A 25316-nucleotide genomic window follows, 5' to 3' on the forward strand; every position below is an offset into this window, starting at 1 on the left:
GGAAGACCCTTGACTCATAGGTGATTAAGGATGGAGCCAGTAGCTGCCTCTCCTTAGCTTGGCTAATGGAGTGGAGCTGTGAGAGAGACTTCCTAATCAGATCAGCTCTCATTTCTAGACTCTCAGGTGGCCCATCCCTGCTGAAGAGGGTGAAAACCAATGCTTGTCCAGCCGGGAACAGAACAGGATGTACCTGGAGACTTGCTTCCCAGCTGGCCAGCAAGGCCCTGCCCAGTCACAGCAGTGCGGTAAACACCACCGAGAAAAGGGGGAGCAATACAACAGGGCTAGAGAGGAGGCATAAGGGCATGGTTTCCAAAGTCAGTTCCCTTTATTAAATGATTTTCACAGAACCAGAAATACAAAATTAAAGTAGAAATTGGCCCCAGTTAGGAGCTACAGGCCTGACCTCACACGACCCCAGCTGCAGCAACTTGAACAGGACAAGAAGCAGCTATATCCCAAAGGTCGGGAAAGTAGGGCGAGGATTTGGAACCTGCACTGCCCTGCCTCCCACCCAATCTCTCCCCCAGTTATAAAGAGGCATCTTCGTGAAGCAGCATCCCAGGAAGACGCCTCCCCTGCCGTCCCAGCCAAGTGCACACCACCAGAAGAGCTTGTTCAGATGGCACAGAATCCAGAGACTACATTTCATATGAGAAACTGGTACCAAAACATGAGTGGGGAGTCGAATGTGACAGGGCAAGCACAAGGAGAGAGTGTTTTCCTCCTCTCTACTCATCAGATCCTGACGCCGAGTCTTCTGAGCTGGGGGGAGTACTGGCTAATTCCTCTTCTTCAGAGTCCTGAAAATGAAACGTCTCTTTAGGGGAAAGGTGGACAGTCCCGGTTGCCCTCCCAGCCACTTGTCAGTGGTGAAGGGCCCCTAATTCCCTACCCTTCCCTAACCTCCAACACTAGTCTTCAGAACCCCAGAATTCCACCTATCCATTCCATCCCATTACTGCTGTGGACCAACCACAATCCCTGGCCCAGAAACATCTGCTGCCACCCCCATACCAATTCAGATGCCCTTCACCCTTCCAAGCCCCACAACCCCCAAACTCCTGCCACACCTCACTCTGCCTTCTCTTCTTTTTGCTCTTGTTCTCTCCTGAAGAGCTCTCATCACTGGACACAAACTCTTTGCTCTTGAAGCTCTCACTTAGCTGCCTTGACGACGACTTGGATGACGAGCCCCTAGAGGGCACTGACTTCTTTTCCATCTTTGCCTTTACTTTCTTCTTCTTCTTTGACTTGTCCCTATATTAGCAAGAGGAAAAAGGTTTCCCCATCATCAAGGTCAAACCTCCCCCAGCTTTAACAGGGCCTTTCCCAGTCCCAGCCACACTGCCCATCTCATGTCAACAGCCAGCCATGTCAGCCCAAGTGCCCCAAGAGAGAGCATCTAAGTGAAGAACGAGAAGAATCAGCCTTCACAGCCTGGTTATATGCAAAACTTACCTGACATCTCTTGCTTTATCGTAAAAATTCACATAATTATGCACCATAATATGTATTTTTAGCTACCCCGTACCTTCAAATAAAATTGACCCTCTAGGAAAATGGGCCATATTTATCCAGCGACTTCAGAAACTCTCTAGCATATTACCCATACTTGGGCAATTGCCTAACCAGGTTTGAGAAGCACTGTCCTACTGAAGTCTGTTATATTTAACTGCCCAGTTCTCTACTTGGACCTGCAAAAAATATCTGTCAAAAAAGCAGTTCCTGGGCCATTCTGTTCCCAACACTCACCTCTTAGAAGACTCACCCCGGCCGCCTTCATATTCTTTCATGGCTTTTTCATATTCCCTCCTGGCATCCTCAGCCTTGCGATCCCACTCCTGTCCCACACATACACAGGGGTCGGGGGGTGGGGAAGGGAAGAATGAGATTCTTGCCTGACACAGGCAAAACCTATACAGAGGTTCCACCAGGGCCCTCCACCCCCTCTACCAGTTACAAGATTTACCATCCCTCGTCTCTGCTGGTACTCACCTCCTTCTTCTCTTTGGACATCCCCTTCCAGATCTCGCCTGCCTTCTTGGAAAGATCCGTGATGCTGATGCCCGGATGGTCTGACTTGATCTTCTCTCGGCTGGCGTTGAGCCACAGCATGTAGGCAGACATGGGCCTCTTGGGGGCATTGGGGTCTTTGCCCTTCTTTACCTACACAAGAAAGAACCCAAAGGCCTTCAGCCACTATAGCCCACATTCTCCCAAAGAAATTACTTGGATCTCCTATCTAGGAACAAAATGGAGAAAGGACTAAACTGCATCAAGCTTGACTAGGAGCTCCCTACGGGCAGGGACCATGTCTTCCTCCCCTCTGCACCCCAGTACCTAGCTCATGAGGGGCCCCTTTCTTTTGGGCTCCCAGGACAAAAGAAGCCTGTCTCCTAGGTCAGAACTCCCAGAAGCTCATTATCTCAAGGACTAGAGAGAAACGTTTGCAAGAAGATACTCCTCGAGGCCCTAATCACTGGCTACAAAAAGCAGCCCCAACCCACAGGCCCTAAGGGTGGTGGACGGGAGAACAGGGAGCAGCACCCCAGCACCCTCCCATTCAGGAGAAGCAGCACCTCCACAGGCTTCTTGCGGCTCTTGCGATCCTTGGCCATCTTGGCCTTTTTAAGCTGTTTTCGTTTCTTCTCATCTCGGTCACTGTCACCCTCATTACTAGAGGAGCTGGCAGAGGCGTTGCTATCAAACCTGCCAAGGAGAGTGGGGCTTAGACTCACTCAGGGACAGAGGACGGCACCCCATGGTCTCAGAGCAGGAAAGGAGTCCAAAGACACCCGCCCAGAAATGGGGGCAGAAGGAGGACCACAGGGCAGCCTCCACCAGCATCCCCAACTCTTCCTTCCCTTCGCTGAGGTGGCTTCCACCATGCCCTCCCCAGACCCAGCTATAGCAACGGGTTATTTGGTCCATCAGTCAAAGAAAAGCAAACGGGCTTTATCTGCTCTCCTTGGTCACAGCCTAGCCCAAGGCCTCCTCCAGCCCCATGCTCCCGGGAACGGGGACAGGAACTGTGTCATCAACATGCCCAAGTCCACCTCACGACTCCGGGTTACTCCTCTTACTCTACCCTTAGTCTCTCTGATCAAGAGACAGTTACTATAAAAAGTGGGGAAAAACCAACTCCAGTCCAACGCAGACTGCACTGATGTTGTCACAGTCCTACCCGACACACACAGGACTCCTGAGAAAACAGAACTGCCCAAACCGCACGGCGCTCAGCGGTCCTCAAGAGCCTTTCATAAGCGTTTAACTCACGGACTCACTACGAATAAGCACGTGGCGCCCAGAAGTAGTGGGCTCCTGTAGATTTTCTTCTTTTTCCTGCCCAACATTCATTCTGAGTGCTTCAGGATTCAGAGTCCCAACTTTCTGTTGGGAACCACCACGCCCCGTGCAGGAGGGGCCTACCCAACCACAGGCTGTGGGCACGCGGCCGAGTTCTGGGCCCTCAGAGCATATCATCGTAACTCACACTTGGGAAGGGCCATGTAACCACGCTGCTTACTGCTGCTCTGAGCGCAGAAGCACTTCTGGGTGTTAAACGAGTAGGATTAAGCCTGCCCAGAGCTCCTGAGGGTCATTTGGCACTGCACGGGGCAAAGCTACCTGAAAATAGGGAAGTCAGAAGAAAGAAAGATTCCCCACAGCTGCTGAGTGCCTGCTCCAGGTGCCTGAAGCCAGTCACACCCCTGGACTCTAGTTACCTGAGCGTACAAAATCCCCTTTTAAGCACAGTCCGTTCAAGTCCTATTTCTGACACTGGTGATTAAGAGTCTTGATCAACACAGCACGGGGGCACTATTGTCATTTTACAGTTGAAAACGCTGAGATTCAATGACGGACCCAAGGACTGTGGCAAGTTAAGTGGGGCAGTGGCTCTCATCCCCGTCTCTCCCCACTATACTTCTATGGCTTCACAACATGCCTTGCACTTACAAAGTGCCTGACGATTTGATTTTGGAAGCATTTCAATCTATCACCTCACTGGAGGTCACTTTTGCACCCTGGGTCAGTAGTAATGCTGGGACATAAAACATGTCCAGAAATCTCTGGTCCTTTCAGCTCAGAGGCCACCACCTCCCCCCATGAGGTGGAACCAAAACTCACTCCTCTGCCAAGTCTTCCTCCTCTTCACCTGGGTTAAACGACTCATCTGAAAACAATACAGAAGGCATCACTTGTGCGCCACAGAAACGCTGCCCCCGTCCCCAAACACCCAGACCTGCCCGTCTGCCCGCCCCAGGCCCTGGCACTGCCGAGGCTGGCCCACCGGTTTCTTCTCCTGACTCATCGCTGCTGTCGTTGGCATTCTCTTCCCGGATCTTGCCCTCCTCCTTCATCCGCTCCAAGTAGGCATCGTGCTGGTCTTCATCTGAGTCGGCATACTCGTCGTAGCTTGGGTTCATGCCCTGGCCGCCAGGGGGGAGGACAGTGAGGGCCGACTGGCCCTGCTGCCAGAGCCCCTGCACGCTCGGGAGCACTGCCCCAAGCCTGTGAGTTAATGTCAGAGCAGCAACTCCCACAAGACCTGGCGCTGGATTGTCCACACACAGCCAACGTGCAGGGCCTTCGCCCAACGACTTCCTGCCAACTGGGTTAGTCCAAGCCCCTCCCTCCCTCTCCCAGCCCCACTGGGGGGCTTCTCAGGGACTGCAGAAACTGATCTACGGTCATGCTGAGGAAACCTGTACCAGGAGGGGGTAAAGGTCACACGCACCTCTTTTTTCTATAAGGGTAAGAAGAGAAGAGAGAATGAAAAACCTGGAAATAATCCCTGCCCCTTTCCCCACTACAGAAGGAACGGGAGAGGCTCATCCTTTCCACACACAGAGGTACCTCTTTCAATCCCCGGTTTTTGATGTTGAGTTTTTTTGCGTTGACAAAATCAAACAGCTTCCCATACTCCTCCCTGTGGGGGGAGACGCACCATGTTACCAGACAGGCAGGGCCACCAAGGGGAGGACTGACTACACGTTGTTCTGACACCCATGGGCTGGGACAGACTGTGGGGCCTGGAGCTCTTGACCACATTATCCAACCCAACAGCTCAAAGACACCCTCGGAGAACAGCAGTAGAGTCAGACACTAGTCTTGAAAGATGGACCTGCATGGCTCTCAAGAGTTCTGGGGAAGAAAAGGTGGGGAGGGGTGTGCCCTGGTTATCACACATACACAGAGCAAGAGGAGGATATCCGGGGAGGGGATTTTTCATCCTTTTACTCATTAGTATTTCATACTTCACAAGGTTATGAGGATTAAGTGTGAAGATGTTTGTAAAATGTTAGCCGACAGTGAGCACTCGATAAACATTAGCGGCTGTGTTCCCGGGCAGCAAGCTCATTCCAGGAAGAGAGACAGATAGCATTTCTATCATGGGGGCAGTGGAGGAGGAGAAGGGTTAGCACTGTACACAGAGCTTCCGTAATATGGAAAACAATTTTAAGCACAGAAAACAAGCAATGGAGAGGCTTCCAAAGGCTGAGCACCAAGGACAACCAAATCCCAGGGAAGCAAAAGAAAAATTCTGCTCAAACTCAAAGGCTTGAAGTCAGAGATGAGTCACAGGCCTGGAGAGGACCCCAGGCCGGGCCAGGCCTCCCAGTCAGAACCAAGATGCCCAGGAAGTGACCGGCAGAGGCTCTCGGCTCTCACCTCTCAATGCTGCTGAAGGTATACTGAGTGCCCTGCTTGGTCTCAATTTCAAAGTCAAAGGAACGTGTGGTGGTGGTGCCACGGGCAAAGTTGACAAAGGAGATCTCGTCGAAGCGGATGTGCACAGGTGGCTTGTGGACATAGATGAAGCCCCGCTCCAGCGGGTACAGCAGTCCCGAGCTCGCCTTGTAGGAACAGGTGATGCACTGGGCCCCGGAGTGCCTGGTGGAGGGCACAAGGGGCCCAGTCAGTGCCTACCTCAGCAGCAGGTGGCACAGAGCCAAAGGGTACATCTCTTGGGAGCAACACCCGTGTGCTCAGGCCCTCAAGTCAGGGAACCTCACCGAGCTACTCTGGAGGAGGCAACTGACACCATCAAGACACGACTCAACCAGGCCTCTAAGGGGCTGCGCTCCCATCCAGGACGGGTTTACCGAGGGGACTCGGCACAGCCCTCCCCCACAGGTCAGGACCCCACGCCTGCACACTCACCCTTGGAAGTTGCCTGGGACCGTGATCTTGCGGTTCACCAGCGCCTTCATGACACGGCTGACCATCTCATAGAGGGACCCCGACATGTTCTTGGTGAGCCGCCCCTCAAAGCGCTTCTCTACCTCTTCCCTACAAACAGAGGAAGACGCGGCCGGTCAGTCACGCGCACTGCTGCCTGCTAGTGCACGCCTGTCTGCTGCCAGGACATGGCAGGATGAGTCCAGAGAGACACTCACTCATTCATGTTGAGAGTCAAGGAGATGTCCTCATCCTTGGAGAAGAGAAGGATCAGGAAGTGATAACGGGTCTGGCCCTGCTTGATGGGTGGATCCAGGCTGATCTGGAAGGAAGAGCCGACGAGGTTCAGCATCAGTCGCTGCTCCAGAAGAACTTGCTGATTAACTGAACCCCAGTGAGATCTAGCTACTAAAGACTCGGGCAAAAACCAGGACAATCCACCGCCGGTGGTCTCTGCTTACCACAAAGAACATCTGGCGCTGGTCCTTGTGGGGCAGCAAAAAGAGACGCAGCACCGTGGTGTAGGGTATCTTATAGTCGAAGGTCTTGCCGTGCAGGTGCAGAAAGGTGGGGTAGATCCGAATGTCATATCGGCCTCGGGGAGTCAAACACTGCAGCTCCCTGAAGATACAGATGGCGTCTCCAGTGGCCTGGATCACATCCGCCTTAGACAGCACGTTCTGGGCAAAGGCCTGCAAAAGCACACACTGGTCATCCAGTAGCAGGGATTCTGCTCCTGGGCCAGCTAGGGCCCGCTCAATACCATCTGCTCCCAAGGTGACCAGGGGACACCTCACCTCAACGGGGTCCACGCCATCCTCCTGGGTGGGAGGCACGTAGAAGCGCACCTCCATGAGAGAGACCTCTGCATCATCATTCTGGTGGAACTCCAATGTCACCTCGTTTTTGCCTGTGGTGCACTGGGACACGTTGCTGAGGGGTATCTCAAAGACCGGCTGGTCGCCAATGTCAAAAGAAAGCAGCTGCCCTGTAGGGAAAGGGCTATCAGCCACCAGCTCCTCCCCTCGAGTCTGCAGAAGTCACATTCCCAGCAGGGCACTGGGGTTACTTTGCTCAAACTGTACCCCCAAGACCAGGCACAGTGCCTGAAACACTGTAGGTACTCAATAAATACATGATGAATTACAGACTGACAGGAAGTCAGAGACAGTGACAGAAAGAGAGCAAAACAAGTTAAAGGCTGAAACCCTTCATCCAATCTTGTCCCCAAACCTCAATCCTTGCCCAGGACTCACCACCAAACTTCACCGTTCCCCAGTTCCAGCCCTTCACACATAGGTCCTTCTCCATTAGCTCAAGGCGATAGTGAGTTTTGAAGAAATCAGAGAGTTTCTCAAACTCCTGCAGGTGGAGTGGAGAGAGTAGTCCCAGTAAACCCCAGTGGTTTTAACACAAACTTAAACATTCGGGATTATCTATGTTGGAGAAATTGCCCTGATATACCTTTTATCAGAAATCCATGTTGACTTAGAAGCTCAGCTATAAAATTGTTTAAAAGGATGTTGGAAGAGGTTGTTTCTGGGGACTGGATCTCAGGCTGGGGGGAGAATGAAATAAGGAACTGACAATTCCTCACAATGCTATCTGACTTTATATAGGTACTGCTTTAATGCAAGTGGAAATTAACGTGAAGTAGTCTTTAACTCAAGCAGTTCAAAATGGGAAAACAAAACCCAAACTAAAGCATCAAGCTAAGACTCTGAACCTGGATAAAGGCAACAAGCAGAAACCACGAAAAAAATCAAAATGGTAGCAAATCTTCTGGAGTCAAGACACAAAGACACCCCCAAGACTCTGACACCCAAAACTGGACACGGATTGCTTAATGGCTTCAATGGCCCTGCTCTGTGGAGCCCAAACTAGCAGTTACATGGTTATCAGAGGAAAGAGCCCCAACTCTCTCTAGATTAAAATTAAACAAGACGACGCCATAAAAGGAGGGTTTATGGCAACAGGGCATCTCACCGATTCTCGGAAGCCGTCATACTTGTAGACATGGCCGTTCTTTGTAAGCAGTTTAAGTCCATGGCCCAGAGCCACCCGGCGCCAGATGCCCTCCGTCAACTCCCCCGCCTGGATGTTGTCCACTTTGCCCGTCTTACTGTTCTTGAAGATGATGCCCTGCCGGCTCAACCTCAGCCGGCCGTCATTCTGTTGGGAAAATCGGCCCAAATGCACGGGGACGGCACACAGTGCATACCGGGTACAGTCCCACCCAACACCCATTCTCGGCTGGCCAGCTAGCCGAACAACAGCTGAAGTGGCGAGGGCCAGCAAGAGGGGACAAGCAGCCAGCAAGTCTGGATTCTAATCCTGGCTCTGGCACCCAGAACCCTTGCAGGTCCTCAGGTTGGGAATGCAGGATGGAGCAGCAGGTCCAGTCCCTTCCAACTCTGAGATCCTGTAACTCTTGTACTCTCTCACTATTGCCTTTTGTTAGGGAAACACGAGGTACGCATTATACTGACTCCTTTTTCAAAGCAGCTCGTTGACTGACAAAAAGTCCACTCCCTTCCCTTCTCCACCTGTAGTAAAAGCCCAAGGCCCTCGTACCATGGAGCCTTTCACCTCCTGATAGATATCATTGAACTCCAGTGTTTCTGCCATGCTGTCCTTGCCCTTTTGGCCTCAACTGGGAGCTGGGCGCCAACTCCTGGATGGGTGTGCAGATCCTCAGCAAGTTGGGGATCTGAATTCAAGAGGAAAACAGAAAGACAACACTTCACTCTGCCCCCAGATGGGGCCAGATAGCAACCGTGGCTGTGCCTGGGATGTCTCAGGATCTCCTCGGTCTAGGAGCCGACAGGAGGGCTCCGCAGAGCTCGAGGGGCCAGGCCCAGCCCGGGCTAGAGAACCAGGCCTGGAGTGGCGCTTCCACCCTAACCAGACACGGGCTCTGGACGCTCCACCCGGCGCCATGGCAACGAGCAGCGGTATCCCAGGGCCTGCCTGAAGCCCGCACCTCACCGGTGCTCCAACCCAGCTCAGAGTGCAGGGTTTCCCTCCCAGAGCTCCCACCGCGCCGCAGCCCCAGGCCCACGGTTCCCCCTCCCCCGAAAATGGATTCGCCCGCTACCCGCAGATTCGAACGCGGAACGGTCCATCGCGAGCGTCCCGGGGGGAAGCGGGACCCGCGCCCTCCTGAGGCCCGGGGACGGTGACCACCCACCTCTAAAGCAGTAGCCTCGTGACGGCCCAGGTGCGGGCGGTGGGCGCGCTAGGGGATGCGGGGGAAGGGGGGTAGGGACACAGGGGCTAGGGGAACACTGGGGAACCTTTTCCCGCGTGCGCGCCCCAGAGTCCCGCCACCGGAAGCTGTGCCGGATCATAGAGAGGATGAGCTGGCTAGAGAGGTGCGAGCTCGGCCCACCTACGCGGCGGTCACATAGAGCGTCGGCGGCCCTGGAGGACCTGAGGTCGGCCGGGCGGCGAGAAGTCCCACCCGCATGGAATCTGACTAGAAAATGGATACGCGTAGGGCTTTTTAAATATTACAGACACTTCTTCGGTGAAGGACTAGGTCCTAAAGAGAAATTGTGTAGTTTTCTTTTATCAGACTTTCCACAGATTCGTGCGTATATGTGTTGGCTTGATGTGGGCCCTTCTCTCCTGCCCAATAGTGGTGTCTGTAGAGGAGGAGTTCGTGAGACAAGAAGAAAAATACATATTTAAAGAGTTGAGAGAAATGACCCCGCCCACTGGCTGCGAAGAGAATGCGTGTCTTGGTGTCATTGTGACTGTCCTGCTCTCCCCTGTCAGTCACATGAGATTGGATCCTTTTGGAAATGAGTTCACTGTCTGCACCCAAAAAACGTCACATGTCTAACTGCAATGTATGGTTGCCTGGAAGAGGCTGGGAAACGGAGGTATCAAGTTCAAGTGCTGGTGTCAGAGCCAGAACTGACTTGAAACCACGTCAACCTGGGATTGCGGGAGCAATGCCCTCCTCCCACAGCCCTAGGATGCGTCTTGCAACATCGAAGGAGGCCAGACCCGGGACACGAGTTTGGGTTCCCCTACTCCAACCTCCTTTTGCAGGTGGGAAAACTGAGGCCCAAAGAGGAGGTAGCCAGGGTCTCATAAATGGGCAACAAATCTGGAGATTAGAACCCAAACCTCCTTGCCCCAGTCCAGTGCTCTTCTATCATAATCACAGCAACTCTACATTCAGGACAATTGATCATATGTGTCCTGTGTGAACACATTAGGACGGAAAACTTAAACTCAAGATTGCTCTGAAAATCTGACTTAACCCCGTTACACCAGCTTGCCGACTGAGTCCCGGTATGAGAGGCAGCGGGAGGGCACCGTTGCTCCCTGAGCTCATGGCCGTAAGCTCTGCACAATGGCTACTGCAACACTATCTAGCAACATAAGTTCATCTGGATTCAATATATATGTATTGAGCACCAACAGCGTTCTAGGACCTAAGGATTTAAGTGAACAAGATGGAAACAGCACCAGCCTTCCAGGAGCATATAATCTAACAAATGATTCAAATGAGTAAACTGACAGTAAAACAAAAACACAACAAAAATAAATAAGTAACCCAATGTGATAATACTACAGATGGAGTTTCAGCCACTGCCAATTTGAGTTAGGAATATGAGCTGTGACTCTACTCGCCCCCTCCCAAGAGACCACCTGAAATATTTGAGACCACCTCCCCCTGCCCCATGCTGTTGGAGGCTACTTGGGAAGGGCGGGGATGGCTGCAGACTGGAGTGGCCTTAGGAAGACCGGAATGAAAGGGGTACTCAGAGCAGGCAGGCTATTAGGTGGCTGGGGGATGGGGCATTGCAAGGGGCTTTAAGGAGAGCATAAAGCAGCTGGTGAGCTGGGATGAAGATGCAGCATAAGAGAACGGAACCGAAACGATAGACAGAGTGCAGATAAAACATGAGTCCCAGGGGGCCCTAGCCAGCTGGATCCCAGGCAATCAGGAGCCTGGGATTGGAGACCCCACCCCTGCCATGACATCACAGGGGAGTAGGGTGGAGACGAACAAAAAGGGGTCCCCCCTCCACCGCCCTGGCCTTGGACTTTTGGCAGCCCAGAGTGTCAAGAGGAGAGAGAGCCTGGGCACTGGGCTAGGGTTGCCTAACTTAAAGGAACAGGCTCCCCATTCCTCAAGCCCCTGTGCACCGCCCCTCCAGGCGTTGATCCCTATCTCCCTGTCTGAGGGCTGCTCCCTCCTGAGACAGCCATTGGGTCCCTTCTGAGTGGCCCCCAAACACTCTTTCAACATGAACTGCATGTCCGATTTCTTTACCTACGAGACCACCAAGTCGGTGGTTGTGAAGAGCTGGACCATTGGGATTATCAACCGAGCAGTTCAGCTTCTGATCATCTCCTACTTTGTGGGGTGAGTCTGGCCCCCTGTCTCCTTAGTGTGCTGTCCAGATTCCGAAGCTTCTCCTCCCTCTGGGGGAAGTCTCTTTTGTGGAGCCATGTCCCTAGGACTGGCCTCTTGTGACCCCATCAGGGATCTGGTGGTCCTGAGATGGGTTCTTTCTCGCAGTAAACCCTCCGGAGTTGGAGGGTGATCCCGAGACACACAGCGCGAGGGCACCACCCTCCCCAGGAGAGGTCCCAGGTGACCATCTCCCCTCTCCCTTTCCTCATCTTCCCCCCCAACCAGAGAACAGACAGACCCCCACACGCACATCTTCCCATTCACCTCAGTCAACCCTTTGGGGTCTCAAAAAGACAAGGGATTCCAGGAATGGGGACAGGAAGGCACTGAAACAAGGGAGCCAGTGACAGGTTGACTGCAGGGTGTAAGGAGGGCCAGCTGGAGGAGGGAAGGAGAGAACTGGATCCGCTTTAGAATGAGGGCTCCCCTCCTGGCATGGAGAGATGGGGAGAGAACACGGAAAGGGGAGAAGCCGTGCATTTGGAGGGTAGGACAAAGCAGGAAGACCTGCCCCTTGGGAGGGAGGAGAACCACGGGCACCAATAACACTCGAGGGGAGAGCTGTTGAAGAGAAAAGTGGCTTTTCTGAACGTGGTGTAGCGTCCTTCCTCAAGAAGCCAGAAACACTCCCCTTTGTCAGAAAACGTAAATTCCCTATTTTTACCTGGCTTTGTACTATATAACCCAGCTGGGAGGTGCCTAAGAGCCAGCGAGGTCCCCCTCGCTGTGGCCCCCCCTCTTGGAGGCACCCACACACACACACTCACACACATGCACAGAGGGCCATGGAACACACAATGGTGGGGGGAAACACACAGGTTCTGTCCTTCTCATGGTCCTTCGCACACACTGGCATCAGGAAATACAGGCCAAAACCTCAAGGGTTTTCTTTCCTGGTGTGCAGGTCTCCAGTCTCGTGCTGTTCCCTGAGACAATGGGTCTGTGTGAGAGAGACAGCAAGCCACTGACGGTTGTCATGAGTTAATTCAAGCAAGCCAAAGGAGATATCCTGTGTGCGTAAGGGTGGGAGCTGCCTGTGGGGGGCCTCCTGGCCTGAAGGTCGCAGTAGTGTGTGAGGGTGTGCGTGGAAATGGGGGTAGACGTGAATTAAGGGATTTTTGCTCTGCGGGCTTAGCGAGAGCCAGTAAGCTTCAGTTATGCGTGTATTGTAGACAAAGCTGTACATCCTGTACTCCTCGTGGGGACATTAGAGAAGGGACTCATGCTTTGGGGTAGGGTTAAATGGCCTTGAAGTTCTCTTCCAAGTGTGAGGTTTTGTGAGATATGTTTGCAAATGTTTCCTGTCCGCACCTCCGGAGCCTGGCTCAGAGTTGGTTCTTAAAGCTTCCATGTTCACGGGCATGTGTGATGCACTGATTGTTTATAGGTAGCCACAAGATGGTATATTGGGCCAGGTGAGTGCAAATGCTGCCTCAGCACATTCCCAGACTGTCCCGACTCCGTTGGGTCCAGGTGGGAGACCGATGGAGGTGGGTAGAGACACGGGCTCCTGGACCAGCCTCCTCAGCACCCCACGGCCCTTGTCTCTCCCACATCAGGATGCAGTGTGATGCTCTGATCCCGGTGCTGGAGCCGGGCCTGCTGGAGGAAGCACGAGAGGCTCTTTGGCATCTTGATGTTCATCCCCATCCATCTCCCAGCCTGACAGCTCCCCATGGGGCAGCTCCTTCCAGTTATATCGTGCCCTCTGCGGCCCAGCCCCCTGGTGTGAGCCCCATCTCTGCGCAGGCACGTGAGCCCATGCATCATTAGGACTTCCGGAATCCATTGTCGCTCATTTAGCAGAAATGCATTGAGCATCTCTTCATGCCAGAGATTGTGCACTGAGGCTAGAACGGTGGGCAAAAGCAGACAGGCTCCTCACCCTCATGGAGCATATCATGCAAGACATGGACATTGATCAAATACTTTCTGCCAACAAATGTAAAATCTCAACTGTGGCTCAGCGTTCGAAGAAGAGGCACACTGTGCTAGGAGAGATGGCCAGTATGGAGGTGTTTGACCTGGTCAGGGAACCGAGGGAAGGTTTTCTGGAGATGTGGCACTCAAGCCAGCATCCGAAGGACGAGGAGGAGCAACCCAGGTGAAACAAGGGTAGGAAGAGGGTTCAAGGCAGAGTGACCCAGCTCTGCAAAGGGAAAGGGCCTGGCTAATGGGGAGGAGAAAAGAAAGTCTTTATGGCTGGAGCAGACAGAGCAAAGGAGACGGAGACGGTGGTGCAAGATGGGGGCAGGATTGCAGACGAAGGTCAGACCTCAGACATCTCAGATCTTTCCTTTGTTACAGAAGAGGAGTGAATGGGAGGCTCCTAAAGGGTTTTAGTGTGTGTGTGAGTGAGAGAGAGAGAGAGAGAGAGAGAGAGAGAGAGAGAGAGAGAGAGAATTGATTTGAGACAGACATGATGAGGTCTGCGTTGGGAAGACCGCTCTGGCTGATACACAAAGGGATTGGAGTAGGTAGGAGAGGAGACAGGAAAATGCGTTAAAAGGTGGTGCAATCAGATGGAGAGAAATGACTGTGCCTTGGACTCAATAGAATGTGAAAGGATTTTAAATGCTGTGATGTTAATGCTTAACTAATACTTGAATCTCTTCCATAGTGTGCCTGTCAGGTAGACCAGATGCATAATCTTACCTAGGACGTGTGTACTCACAGCAACACACCACCTAATTGTCTCCACACATGCTCTCACTACCGCCTCTAGCCTCAGGTTTGACACCATTTCATCACTGGTTTCCTTTACCTAGGATTTCCAGGCAGGAATTCCCGCCTGTTCTCAGGAATTTTTTTTCTCTTTTCCGTTCCCAAATCCTGAGATATAAACTGTTTTCTGTTCTCCACAATGAATCGTTTCCACAAAATGACGGCTGATACTACCAACCACCTGTGTTCAAGGAGCCGATTTTCCCAATTTCCTGACCAACTTTTCTTGGGATTTGGGAATGGGAAAGCAAAAAATATTCCTGAGAATGGGTGGGAATTCCCACCTGGAAACCCTACCTTTACCCATCCCAGGTTCACAGAGAGGCCAGGACTTACCTTGTGTTACTCATATGGCCTTTCCTAGGCCCACGTGGTCATCCAGCCTTTTCTATCAGGTGGGACTTCCTAAGAGCCAATCTCTTGTCTGGATCTTGTGGGGACCTGAGGAGAAAGTAGGAGGAGGTCCCTGGGGCCTGAGTCCCCAGGAATGCTGGTCAGGGCTTGGCCTGGGGTTGGTTTCCAGGGCCTTCCTGGAGGAAGCCGCCTCCCTGCACAGTAGCAGAGAGGACATTCCCAGCCCTTTAATGCTCCATCCATCGGAAGAACCTGTGGCAGTTGATGGTGCATCTGAGCCCATCACAGCCCTGCCCTCCCCATCCAGTTTCACCAATTTTATGTAGAGGCACAGTACATAAAGCAGTTAAAAGGCGGAGCTGCTCTAGTTTAAAGAGAAGGGCCTGCAATTCCCCCTTCATGGAACCCCCATCCCATCTTCTCAGCTCAAGGTAGCAAGCAGCCTGAGGCACCTTTTTGGCACACTAGGTGACAGATATGGCAGGGACACCTGTCGGAACCCCATCTTACAGGTTAGAGAGATGAGTGGCTTTCATTCTTGCCTCTCCTCTCCCCTCACCACAGCCCCACGATGGGGAGACCACGGGGAGGCACCTGATTAGAAGCCTCGCTCTGACGCCAAGATGGTCACTTTACATCTCTAGGTCTCAGTCACCATATCTGGAAAATGGGTTGAGGAATGCCCCTCCCAGGGAATTATGGCGAGGGGAGGTAACATGTCAGTGCCTTTCCTGAGCTGGGTGACTCAGTAATAGATGGTAACTATTGTTGTTTCACAGACTCCCCAGCATGCCTCCCCCTTTCCCTCTGCTCAGCTCACAGCTTCCTAAGAGACCCGTCTCCTCCCAGCACACACAGCACACACTCCTCACACCCACTCCCTGGCCTCCTCCCTGACTCCTGGGGGTGGACAGGAGGGTGCTGGGACGCTGCTCTCGCCTCCTTCCTGCACATCCCACCTGCCAAGGAGCTGCCATCCGCTTTCCGCTCTATAAATAATAAACCAGGAACATGAGAAAAAATAAGTCAGAGCAGCAGAGTAAATGCCAAGAATCAAAGACTCATTTCTGCCCTATCGTCTCAGCCCTGGTCTCTGGAGACAGACTCGGCCCCTCCGTTCTGGAAATGAAGCATCCCTTATTTCAAGCTGCCCTGATGACGTCCTCGGGCCCCGCGGGGCCACCGAATTTCTTCCACTTGTTATTTAACTCAGGAGAGAATTATGATGTGTCCTCTCCTTCCCACTGGGCACGAGAGAGAACCTTGAAAAAGGAGGAGGAGGAAAGAGATTGGTTGATTGTTCCTCCAATCCCTCGGTCCTTCCTCCGGAGGTTTTCCTAAGCTAGGAGATGCTGTCCCTGGTGATGGGCAGGGGCCTGCAGGACAAGGCCCAGGATCGAGTTCAGGGAGCCCGCTGTGGCCTGGGCCTGGGCTGGGACACAGCAGAAGACCCCATAGTGAGGTAGCTGTGAGCAGGCGGCCTGGGTTGGAACCCACATACCCCCCGGCAAGTCAGCAACCACTCTATGCCTCAGTTTCCTTATTTGTAACATAATGATAACAGCAAAGCAGTGTCAGTGGGTTGTGGTAAGGATTCGATGAATCCTCACCACGTACAGCACTCGGCCTGCTGTGTTGATTGTATGATAATAACCTGAATCCCGCTTCTTATCTGCAAATGTTCCCGGACTTTAGAAACTGGGGAAGGGGCCTCAGGAAACCATTTCATTAGACCAGCACTCAGAGATGTGTCCATTCTGTGGCCAGCACACTGAGGTTCCAGAGGGCGTGTGTGGCCGTGCCTTCCACCCGGGTGCGTGTACAGCAGCGGCGACCACAGGACTCTCAGCTGGGAGCGGAGAGCCGGGGCCTCGACCTCTCTGCCTTCGTGCTGCAGGGCTCCAGGCCATGAGCGCTTAACGCTCACTTGTACAGTTGCTCTAACAGGGATGCTCCCTTCTCTGCTGCTAGCACAGAAGATGGCAGATGGGATTTCTGTGTGGGCCACACATCCATGTGAGAACTTGGTGAAATCCTTCCCCTTCGAGAGAAGTGCTGAGGAAGTGAGGCACGGGCTCCTTGGACTTCCACAGAGGCGTGGTGTGTGGTGTTTGTAAGAGCATTTTACATGCACTCAAATAGCTCTTAATGGGGCATTACTCAGGATGTGGCCTGCTGTAAGGCAGCAGCAATAAAACAGGTGGCAGGTTAGGAGCCATCTGTCAGACTGGCTGTGACGCCACACTTTCCCCCCCACTCAAGACAGCACGCAGAATTCAAGCACGTGAGGGAGGCCCCAGTTACAGGGAAAACGCTGAACCCTCTCACTGAAAACTGAACAAGTAGCCGCTTGCAAATATCGGCCTGTGTCCACATACATATGACGGGCAGGTATCCATCCCACAAGTGACTGTGACCCCAGAATGACCCAGGAGCTGATCCCCTCTGCATTTTCCAACATTGGGGGACCCCAGAGGTCATACAGTCCAACCGCCCCCTCCCCCACCCCAGGAAAGAGGCTCCTTCCCAGCTGGAAGGAAGGTGGGCATCAGACCTCTCCTTGAGACTTCCCAGCCTGTGGCGCTCACCACCTGCCACAGCAGCCCACTTATGGACCAGTCTCTAGGGTCAGAGAGCTCCTGGGCTCCCATCCTCCTTACAAAGCCCTCACTCAGGTCAGCCCATGTGATGCCCTCAGTGGCTTCCCCCCACCACCAGCTTTATCTTCTTTGCACTACACCGTCTCCAGCTCCTTCCACTAATCTTTATCTGATGCCATTCTCCAACCCTGTACCACCCAGAAAATGCAGAAAATGACCCCAACCCAGCATTTGCAAAGGACTGCTCCTAGATTCCATAAGATGTCACCAGTTTTTCTCCGAAACTGAATGCGCAGCACTTTCCAATCATATTTGATGAGACTTTCGCATCTGTACAATGGGGACAGTAGCAGCATCTGCCTCCCCGTGTGCTGTCAGGGACGAACGGGACTGCGCCTCTAGCTGGAAACATGGTATTGAGTCCTGTAGAGTGGTTTGAGCCTTGAGGGCTGTGATGGGTGATTTCAAATGGAAAGGCAGGCAACTCACAGAAATGCAGTGGGAGCGTTGTCTGCAGGCCCTTCTTGCTGCTGGGGAGGGCAGCAAGCGTCTGGGGAGAGAGGTGGGGATGGAAGAAGGGAAGGGTCCCTCCCTGATCCTCGTGGTCCGGTAATGGCTAGAAGCAGCAGGAAGAAGCCAGTACAGGTAAATTTCCGCTAGGTGGCAGCACAACACAAGGAATAGGATTAGAGGCCCCTCCTTCCTTCCAACCCAACTCCACCTAGTTCCTGCCAGGTAAAGGCTCAGCCGCTGCCTCTCCCTTACTCCTCTATCCTGGTGCCTTCAACGACTTGTTTATTGAACACCTCCTATGTGCTGGCACTTAGGATAAACAAAGTCTGGGGTGCCCAGGGCCAGGGACCTAGGATCCTCTGCTCCGTCTCTCTCCCGGGCCAGAGAGGGGACCTCCAGCACCTGCAGGCGTGGTGGCGCGTTCGCAACGGGGTGACATCGTCCTCGTCCTCGAGGGGTGAACATTGGTTTCTGAGGAATAAAAAATATCTCATTCTTTTCACGTGTAAAGTACAAATATACAGACAGTGCATAAACTGGAATCTATTGCATTAGAATGTCATGGAGGGGAGCACAGTTAGAGGAAAAGAAGCCTAAAAACGCTTCTGAAGCAGGAAATGGGGGGAAAGATGGAGAGACACTACTCCAAGCCAAGCCTGCTCACTCACGACACACACCTCCAGCACAGGCCTCCCCCTGCCAGGTCCCCGCATCGTCCAATGCTGGCAGGAAGGAGCTCCCTCCAAGCCCCTGAGGGACTTCCATCCTTCTCTCTTGCTCTGCATCCCTGCTCTCCTGCCCAGGTGGGTTTTCCTGCACGAGAAGGCGTACCAGGTACGGGACACAGCCATTGAGTCCTCCGTGGTAACCAAGGTGAAGGGCTTCGGACGCTATGCCAACAGAGTCATGGACGTATCTGATTATGTGACCCCACCCCAGGTATGGTCCCTCGACCCCACGCGGCTATGTAGATAGCCGGACACTGGGCAGGTTGGAGGGGAGGGGACAAGGCAAGGAGAGTGCCGCTGGTATTCCCCAAGCAGATTCCGTGACATCAGCGATCCAGAGCACCCCTTCCCCTCAGCAGCTGGAAGGTGTGGGGTGGCTTGGGCCTGCCCTCCTGACTGCAGCATTAGTCATCCACTCTGGCTCTGCTACAACTTGTCCTGCAATCAGGGGTGACACACAGAGGTGGCAGGAGGGGCTAGGCGGGTGGTTGGAAGAGCCTGGTTTGGACCCCACCTCTGCCCTTTATTAGCCACGTGAGCTTGGCCAAATCTCTTAACCTGAACCTAAGTTGCCTCATTTGTAGAGTGGGGATAACAATAGCCCTGCCTCGGACAGACGGGTACTGTTGCATTTTTCTCTCTCCATTCTTCTCCTCCTAAGGGCACCTCTGTCTTTGTCATCATCACCAAGATGATTGTTACTGAAAACCAGATGCAAGGATTCTGCCCAGAGGTGAGGGAAGGGAGGGAGATTGAATGAAGCAGATCAAGAAAGAAACCACTGGGGGTGGAGAGGAGCGGTGACAGGGAGGGGCGTGGGTGTAAGCAGAGGTCCAAGGTCCAGCCTTGGAGCTGGGTCCCGGACGTCCATCCTCCAGAGGCCACGGGCTGTGGGAGGCAGTGGGAGCCAAGGGGCTCACCCAGGGCCAGCACAGGATCCTTCACCACCTGTGTACCTGTCTCCCCAGAGTGAGGAGAAGTACCGCTGTGTGTCAGACAGCCAGTGTGGGCCTGAGCGCTTCCCAAGTGGGGGTGAGTGCAGCCCCTTCCCCACCCCTTCACAACTCCAAGGTAGTAGTGGGACCCTGGAGGGCAACACATCCCCCATGGCAGAGAGAATTACAGAATTCCATGTAATTCCGCTGGCATTTATAGATGCCTACTGTGTGCCAGACCCAGGGGGTCTGCCCCCAGAGGAGTTCCCAGGCCAGGGATGCGGGTGACAAACAGGCATGCATGAGGTGGCAAGTGCTCACAAGGAGGTGCTGTGGGAGCCAGGGGAGGGAGAGAGATTTGTCCCAAATGGCTTCCTAGAGCTGCTGACATTTGAGATGGGCCTGAAGGATGGGTAGGAGTTGGCAGGGTAGAGGGGCTTTAAAAAGGGCATTGTAGGCAGAAGGAACAGCAGCAGCAGAGGCTGAGAGGTAAGGAAGAATATGCTGTGACTGGGGGACAAGAACAGGTGTCGTCAGGTGGCTGGGGTTTGGACCATATGAGAGAAGGGCTGTCACATTGCGTGGCTTGGCCTAGAGCTGGGAGGAGAGGAGGGAAGAGCTGTGCAGGGCTGGCGTGCCACAGGGGGACCCCGCTTGCCCTGCCTGTCCTTTCCCTCCACTTGCTGGGTCCGTGGGGCGAATGGGACAGGTCTCTAATGAGTGGGGATGGGGTGGGGAAGACAATGGCAAAGGGCCAGCCGAGCACCTAGCACTTGTGTCCTCACCCTCACAGGGCTCCTCACCGGCCGCTGTGTGAATTACAGCTCTGTGCTCCGGACCTGTGAGATCCAGGGCTGGTGCCCCACCGAGGTGGACACAGTAGAAATGTGAGGACTGGAGCCAGAAGGGAAGAGAGAGACCCCACCCACTTCTCCTTTGCCACTGTGGGGAGCTCTGCATCCCTGAGCTTGCAGGGGCTCTTGTAGTGTCCACCTGGGGTGGGAAAGTGCCTCAGGAAAGCATCTTCCCCAGCTCATCTCACCTGCCACCTTCCTCTCCCTCTGACCCTCAGACCCAAGGTCAGAGGCCACAACCACATGTCCATTGGGAGATGTCCCTGGGGTAAAAGCACGCTTGTCTCCCGTCTTCTTCCCCCTGTTCTCGCCCACAGGCCTGTCATGATGGAAGCCGAGAACTTCACTATTTTCATCAAGAACAGCATCCGTTTCCCCCTCTTCAACTTTGAGAAGTGAGTCCTAGCTCCTTCCCTGAGGCCAAGAGGCAGTGCACCCACCCCACCCCGCCACCTGGATTTCAGAGTGAAGAGGCCCATTCACCGCGCCCCCTCCCCCCACTTTCTCCCCATCTCCCTGGGGCTCCTAATCCCAATCTCCCGGCCGGCCCTGACCACTGAGTATTTATTAGGTGGACTCTGGGGCTGGTTTCCCTACCAGCCCCTCAGGAGCCCCAGGCTGAAGCCTGGGGGATATTAAATAGGAACACTCATGACTCTGAGACAGGAGACAAGGTAACAGGAGATACAAGAAAGATGCAGGGACAGAGGTGAAAGAGATGGCAGGTGTCCAAAAGATCAGGTGTGGGATCCCCCTGCGTGGGAGTGGAGAGGCCCTGAGGCTCCAGAAAGCTAGAGAAAAATTGGTGCATGACGATCTTCATGTTAACCCTGGGTCCCCTCTCTCCTTTCCTCCTCCCCAGGGGAAACCTCCTTCCCCATCTGAGCCCTGCAGACCTGAAGACCTGCCGCTTCCACCCTGACAAGGCCCCCTTTTGCCCCATCTTGCGGGTAGGGGACGTGGTCAAGTTTGCGGGGCAGGATTTTGCCAAGCTGGCCAGCACGGTGAGGACCCAGTCACTCTTCCACGACCCGAGCGAACGGGGGCACTCAGCCCTTCCCCAGACGTGGGGCCCTTTGGCGGCCAGTGGGGATGCCGGGGCAGAGGCGCGGCGGTGAGGCAGCGCCACCTGGTGGGAGCATCCCAGGCCTGCCGCTGCCTTTGTGCCTGAACCCTTTCCACCTAGCGGTCCTGAGTGGTCTTGCCTCCCTCACCCTTCCCCCCAAGCCCAGTTTCCCATTCCCGTCTTCACGCTCCACCTACAGGTACAGAGACCTTAGAGCTCTGCAAAGGCCCACGCAAGGGGAAAGTGGATCTGTGGCCACTTCCTCTCTCCCGTGTTGTAGGTATGGGGCTGAAGATACCCAAGGCGGGATTTAGAGGTTCTAGGGCTCGCACCCTGAGCTACCGGACTTCTTTACTAAGCATCATGCGACCACAAATCACTTTTTTTCTCCCTACCTTCGTCCTCCACCTAGAGAATGCAAAGAAAGCAGTTGTCTGTTTGTCGCGCCCCGCCCCCACCCTGGCCAAGGCGGGACCGGGAGCTCTGTGGGGGGCGCTCACACCCGCCCCCTTTCTCCAGGGCGGCGTTCTGGGCATTAAGATCGGCTGGGTGTGCGACTTGGACAAGGCCTGGGACCAGTGCATCCCCAAATATTCCTTCACCAGACTCGACAGTGTTTCTGAGAAGAGCAGCGTGTCCCCAGGCTACAACTTCAGGTAACCCCCTAGTCTCGTGGGACGTCGGGGAAGGCGGCAAGGGCTGTTCTAAACAACTACACCCCAAGCAACAGCGCGTATGGGAAGAAAAGGTCCCACGTCCCCACATCAGGTCTGGCTCAAAATTAGGAAGGACTTCCCAACATCGGCCGTGCCCCGGGGATGACAGGCCAGCCCGTGAGATCACGGCCCCCATCCCTGGAACGGGGCGCGGTAAGGATGCACGCTCCAGGTCGGTCGGCAGGTGGGCTGATGGCCACGGTCTCCTGAAACGTAGGGTTCTGTGATTCTGATCAGGGTCTTGGCTCGGGCTCTGAGTCTGTAACATACTTAGGTCACAACCGGTAGCCCCATTGCTTCTCCTGTGCCGGAATTTTCTAAGGTTTCTCGCTCTGCAAAGCAAGGGCAATAGCTGGTATCATCTAACAAGATGGAAATTTTGCATTTCTGTCCACAACCAGGAAATTTCATCCGGGTCAAAATAACATTTACAATAGTCGTTAGTTCTTCAAAGCCTTTTCAAACAAGAAGGCAAAGCAGTCTTTACAGTCACCCAGTTGATATTCCCAATGGCCTTGAGATAGAAGAGATTCCCCCCCACCCCATCCCCCCACCTCCACTTTGAAGAAAAGGAAAGAGAGGAACCTGAGATGAGCTATTTGGAATCAGCTGAAAGCCCTTGAAACAAGCCTTTGACCTTCTCGCCTCCTAATTTCCCCATCCATAAAATGGCGAAAGTATCATTATCATCTTGAGGATCCTATCAGCCAATGTCTGAAAAGTTTGAGCTCTCTGTTCGGTTTTCCCCTTAATTTTTGAAGATTCTGATGTTTGGCAGAGCCCTAAGTACACAGTGTTATACGCTAAACAAGCTAAATTGGCTAAATAGGCAGTGATCTGGGGAAAAAATATGTATAAGAATATATTTCAGTTATATGTTCAAAGAATTGTTACTCAGATTTCCTTTGTTGTAGTGCTATTTTCCAACATAATGACATACATAAGCAAAACAAAACTATTTCACCTTTTTTTACCTGCCTTTGTAGTTTTCAAAGGTAATCATCCTCATTAAGCTTTAGATTTAATAGTGTAAAACGTACATGTATATTCTCTGGAAAGAAGAATTTTTTTTTAAATTGAAATTGCTTTCATAATCAACTCCAAACTTTTAAAAATCATAGGAAACAACACATATTTTAAAGTAGGTTAAAAATACCGTTTGGCTCCCTGGCAGAAATTGGCATATTTATTCAGTCGGGTACATCACACTGAAATCAATACAAAGGATTTTGTATGGTGGCTTAAAATAGTAACATATTAATAAAATTCTCATGATCTAAAATGCAAGTTTTCATCTTCAGAACTTCCCTCTGGCCACTGGGAATTCTTCAGTCTTCCAAATAACTTACTTGGCAGGAAAGCTTAGGAAGAACAGAATTATTAGGAAGACCCCCGACTAGTGGTGTCATACAGTGTGGGAACAGCAACTTTCATTTAAAGAACTGGTCTGGGGTTCTTTATCTCCAGTTTATTGTGCTATGGCCCACACACACACTTCTCCTAGGCACAGCAGTACATGAGATAGACCTGGTCCTAAGTAAGCTCATATTTAGGGAGACAGAAAAGAAGATCCCTAAGGATCTGCAAGCATGATTCCCGGGGTGGGGGGAGGGGGGAACCATCTGAGAGGTGTAGGCCCCAGATAGCTGACTCCTCACCAAAGACCTCCAGGCCAGAGTATGAAAAGACCAAGCTGCTCAATGCGATCCTTGTGGTTTATGAGATTCCAGAGGCATCGCACTGGTATGGGGGAATCTGTGACCACCTTGGCAAGCAGAGGGCTGTGCCCCAGCTCCCTGAAATCCCTCCCTTGGGGGCCCACTCCCCACCCCCACCCTTATATTGCCTTCCTGTTACTGGTACCACAAGGACACCCAGGGCTAAGCCAAGAGTGAGGGAGGGGCTACAGTCCCCCTACTTCACAGGTGAGAAAGCCGAGACTTGCACACCTAAATAACTGGCCCAAGGTCACAGAGCCCATAAGGGTGGGAACCTGGATGTCAACATATTTCCTTGGGTGATCTCCACCCCAACCAGGAAGGTTAGGGACATTGGCACTTATTAATACTCAGGACAAAACATGGTTATGTGGTTTATACTTTCGTCCACGCTTAAAAACAGATAATCTGAGGCCCTGGGTGGCTAAAAGACTAGCAGCTGCCTGGCCTTTTGTCTCCCAACCAAATTCATTTGCCTCTCCCTCTCCAGCACAGGCCAGGTTTTGTTCAACGTGCTACCATAGCCTTTTGCTCTGGAGGAATGGGATCATTCAGCCAAGATTCAGCCTTGTTTTCATGTGCAAACTCAGACATCCAGAGGTAGCTAGAGACTCCACATCTCCATCACTAATTGCCTCTGCAGCTCCTTTCCAAAAGTCCCTCCAACACACACACACACACACACACACACACACACACACACACACACACACTTTTTGAGGCTCTTTGCCTCCAGAACCAGAGATTTAGAGAATCTACAGCTGTTGAAGACCCATTGGAGACTCCTAGACTTGAGGTGGCCATTCCACAGATGAGAATGTGGATGGTGGAAAGATTTTATTTGATTTCTAAGTCTATTCTGCGTGGCTAAAGACTCCAGCATGGCTTTAACTTGTTTTTAACTTGGTGTTTTTATGAAGCGTCTTTCCAAGTACCTTGAGAGTGCGTAGTTCATGCGTTTGTCTGGATTAGTAGTGGACAAAATGTAGCATTTCTAAAAATACGAACCAGAGAGAGTTGCCAGTTCAGTGGTGTGCAAGTGACAGGCACCCCAGCGGCAGGGCTGCCACATCACAGGTGGACCGTCCGTTCACCAGAGCAGGGTTTTCAGCAGAGGCTCTACATTGCTCAGAGTGCTGGGAGCAGTGCTGGGAGTGTGAGTTTGTGAGCGAGTATGTAAGTGTGGGTGTGTGTCTGCGAGTGAATGTGTATCAGTTTGTCAGCACGTGAGTGCATGTGCATGAGTGTCAGTGAATAGATGTGGGTGTGTGTGAGTGTGTGAGGCAGAGATGGTACAAAGACAAATTAAAAATACTGTATCAATCAGGGTCCCAGCAGGAAACAGATGGCACATGCAAATTGGGTAATTTGAGGAGAGTTTAATAAAGGGACTGTTTCTGAAGTGTAGGCAGGGTACAGAGAAACCGCAAAGGATAGCACAGTGCCTGGGGCCAGTAAGAGGACACTGGTGATGGCCATGGT

General features: G+C 52.8%; 2 protein-coding genes across 2 annotated transcripts in view; one reads left to right on the plus strand and one right to left on the minus strand.

Annotated features, from left to right (window-relative positions):
- Window positions 1-309: 309 nt before the first annotated feature.
- Window positions 310-9532, minus strand: SSRP1 (structure specific recognition protein 1). The gene is made up of 17 exons (XM_019713426.2): window positions 9380-9532; window positions 8764-8899; window positions 8176-8361; window positions 7446-7551; window positions 6987-7177; window positions 6651-6881; window positions 6408-6511; window positions 6172-6300; window positions 5680-5901; window positions 4864-4936; window positions 4298-4436; window positions 4135-4180; window positions 2586-2715; window positions 2002-2172; window positions 1759-1847; window positions 1077-1263; window positions 310-806 (listed from the first exon to the last, which is right to left on the minus strand). The coding sequence occupies exons 2-17, from the start codon at window positions 8815-8817 to the stop codon at window positions 735-737; spliced, it is 2130 nt and encodes a 709-aa protein (XP_019568985.1). The 5' UTR covers window positions 8818-8899; window positions 9380-9532; the 3' UTR covers window positions 310-734.
- Window positions 9533-11203: 1671 nt separating this feature from the next.
- The window catches only part of P2RX3 (purinergic receptor P2X 3), a 31238-nt gene continuing 17125 nt past the window's right edge, over window positions 11204-25316 (plus strand). The window contains exons 1-8 of the mRNA XM_074336406.1: window positions 11204-11575; window positions 18621-18756; window positions 19207-19278; window positions 19514-19577; window positions 20274-20367; window positions 20652-20729; window positions 21197-21338; window positions 21920-22056. Coding sequence (XP_074192507.1) covers window positions 11457-11575; window positions 18621-18756; window positions 19207-19278; window positions 19514-19577; window positions 20274-20367; window positions 20652-20729; window positions 21197-21338; window positions 21920-22056 — 842 coding nt within the window. The 5' untranslated portion in view covers window positions 11204-11456. The remainder of the gene's footprint in view (window positions 11576-18620; window positions 18757-19206; window positions 19279-19513; window positions 19578-20273; window positions 20368-20651; window positions 20730-21196; window positions 21339-21919; window positions 22057-25316) is intronic.

This window comes from Rhinolophus sinicus, linkage group LG06 (assembly GCF_036562045.2).
Source record: "Rhinolophus sinicus isolate RSC01 linkage group LG06, ASM3656204v1, whole genome shotgun sequence".
In the NCBI taxonomy this organism is placed as follows: Eukaryota; Metazoa; Chordata; class Mammalia; order Chiroptera; family Rhinolophidae; genus Rhinolophus; species Rhinolophus sinicus.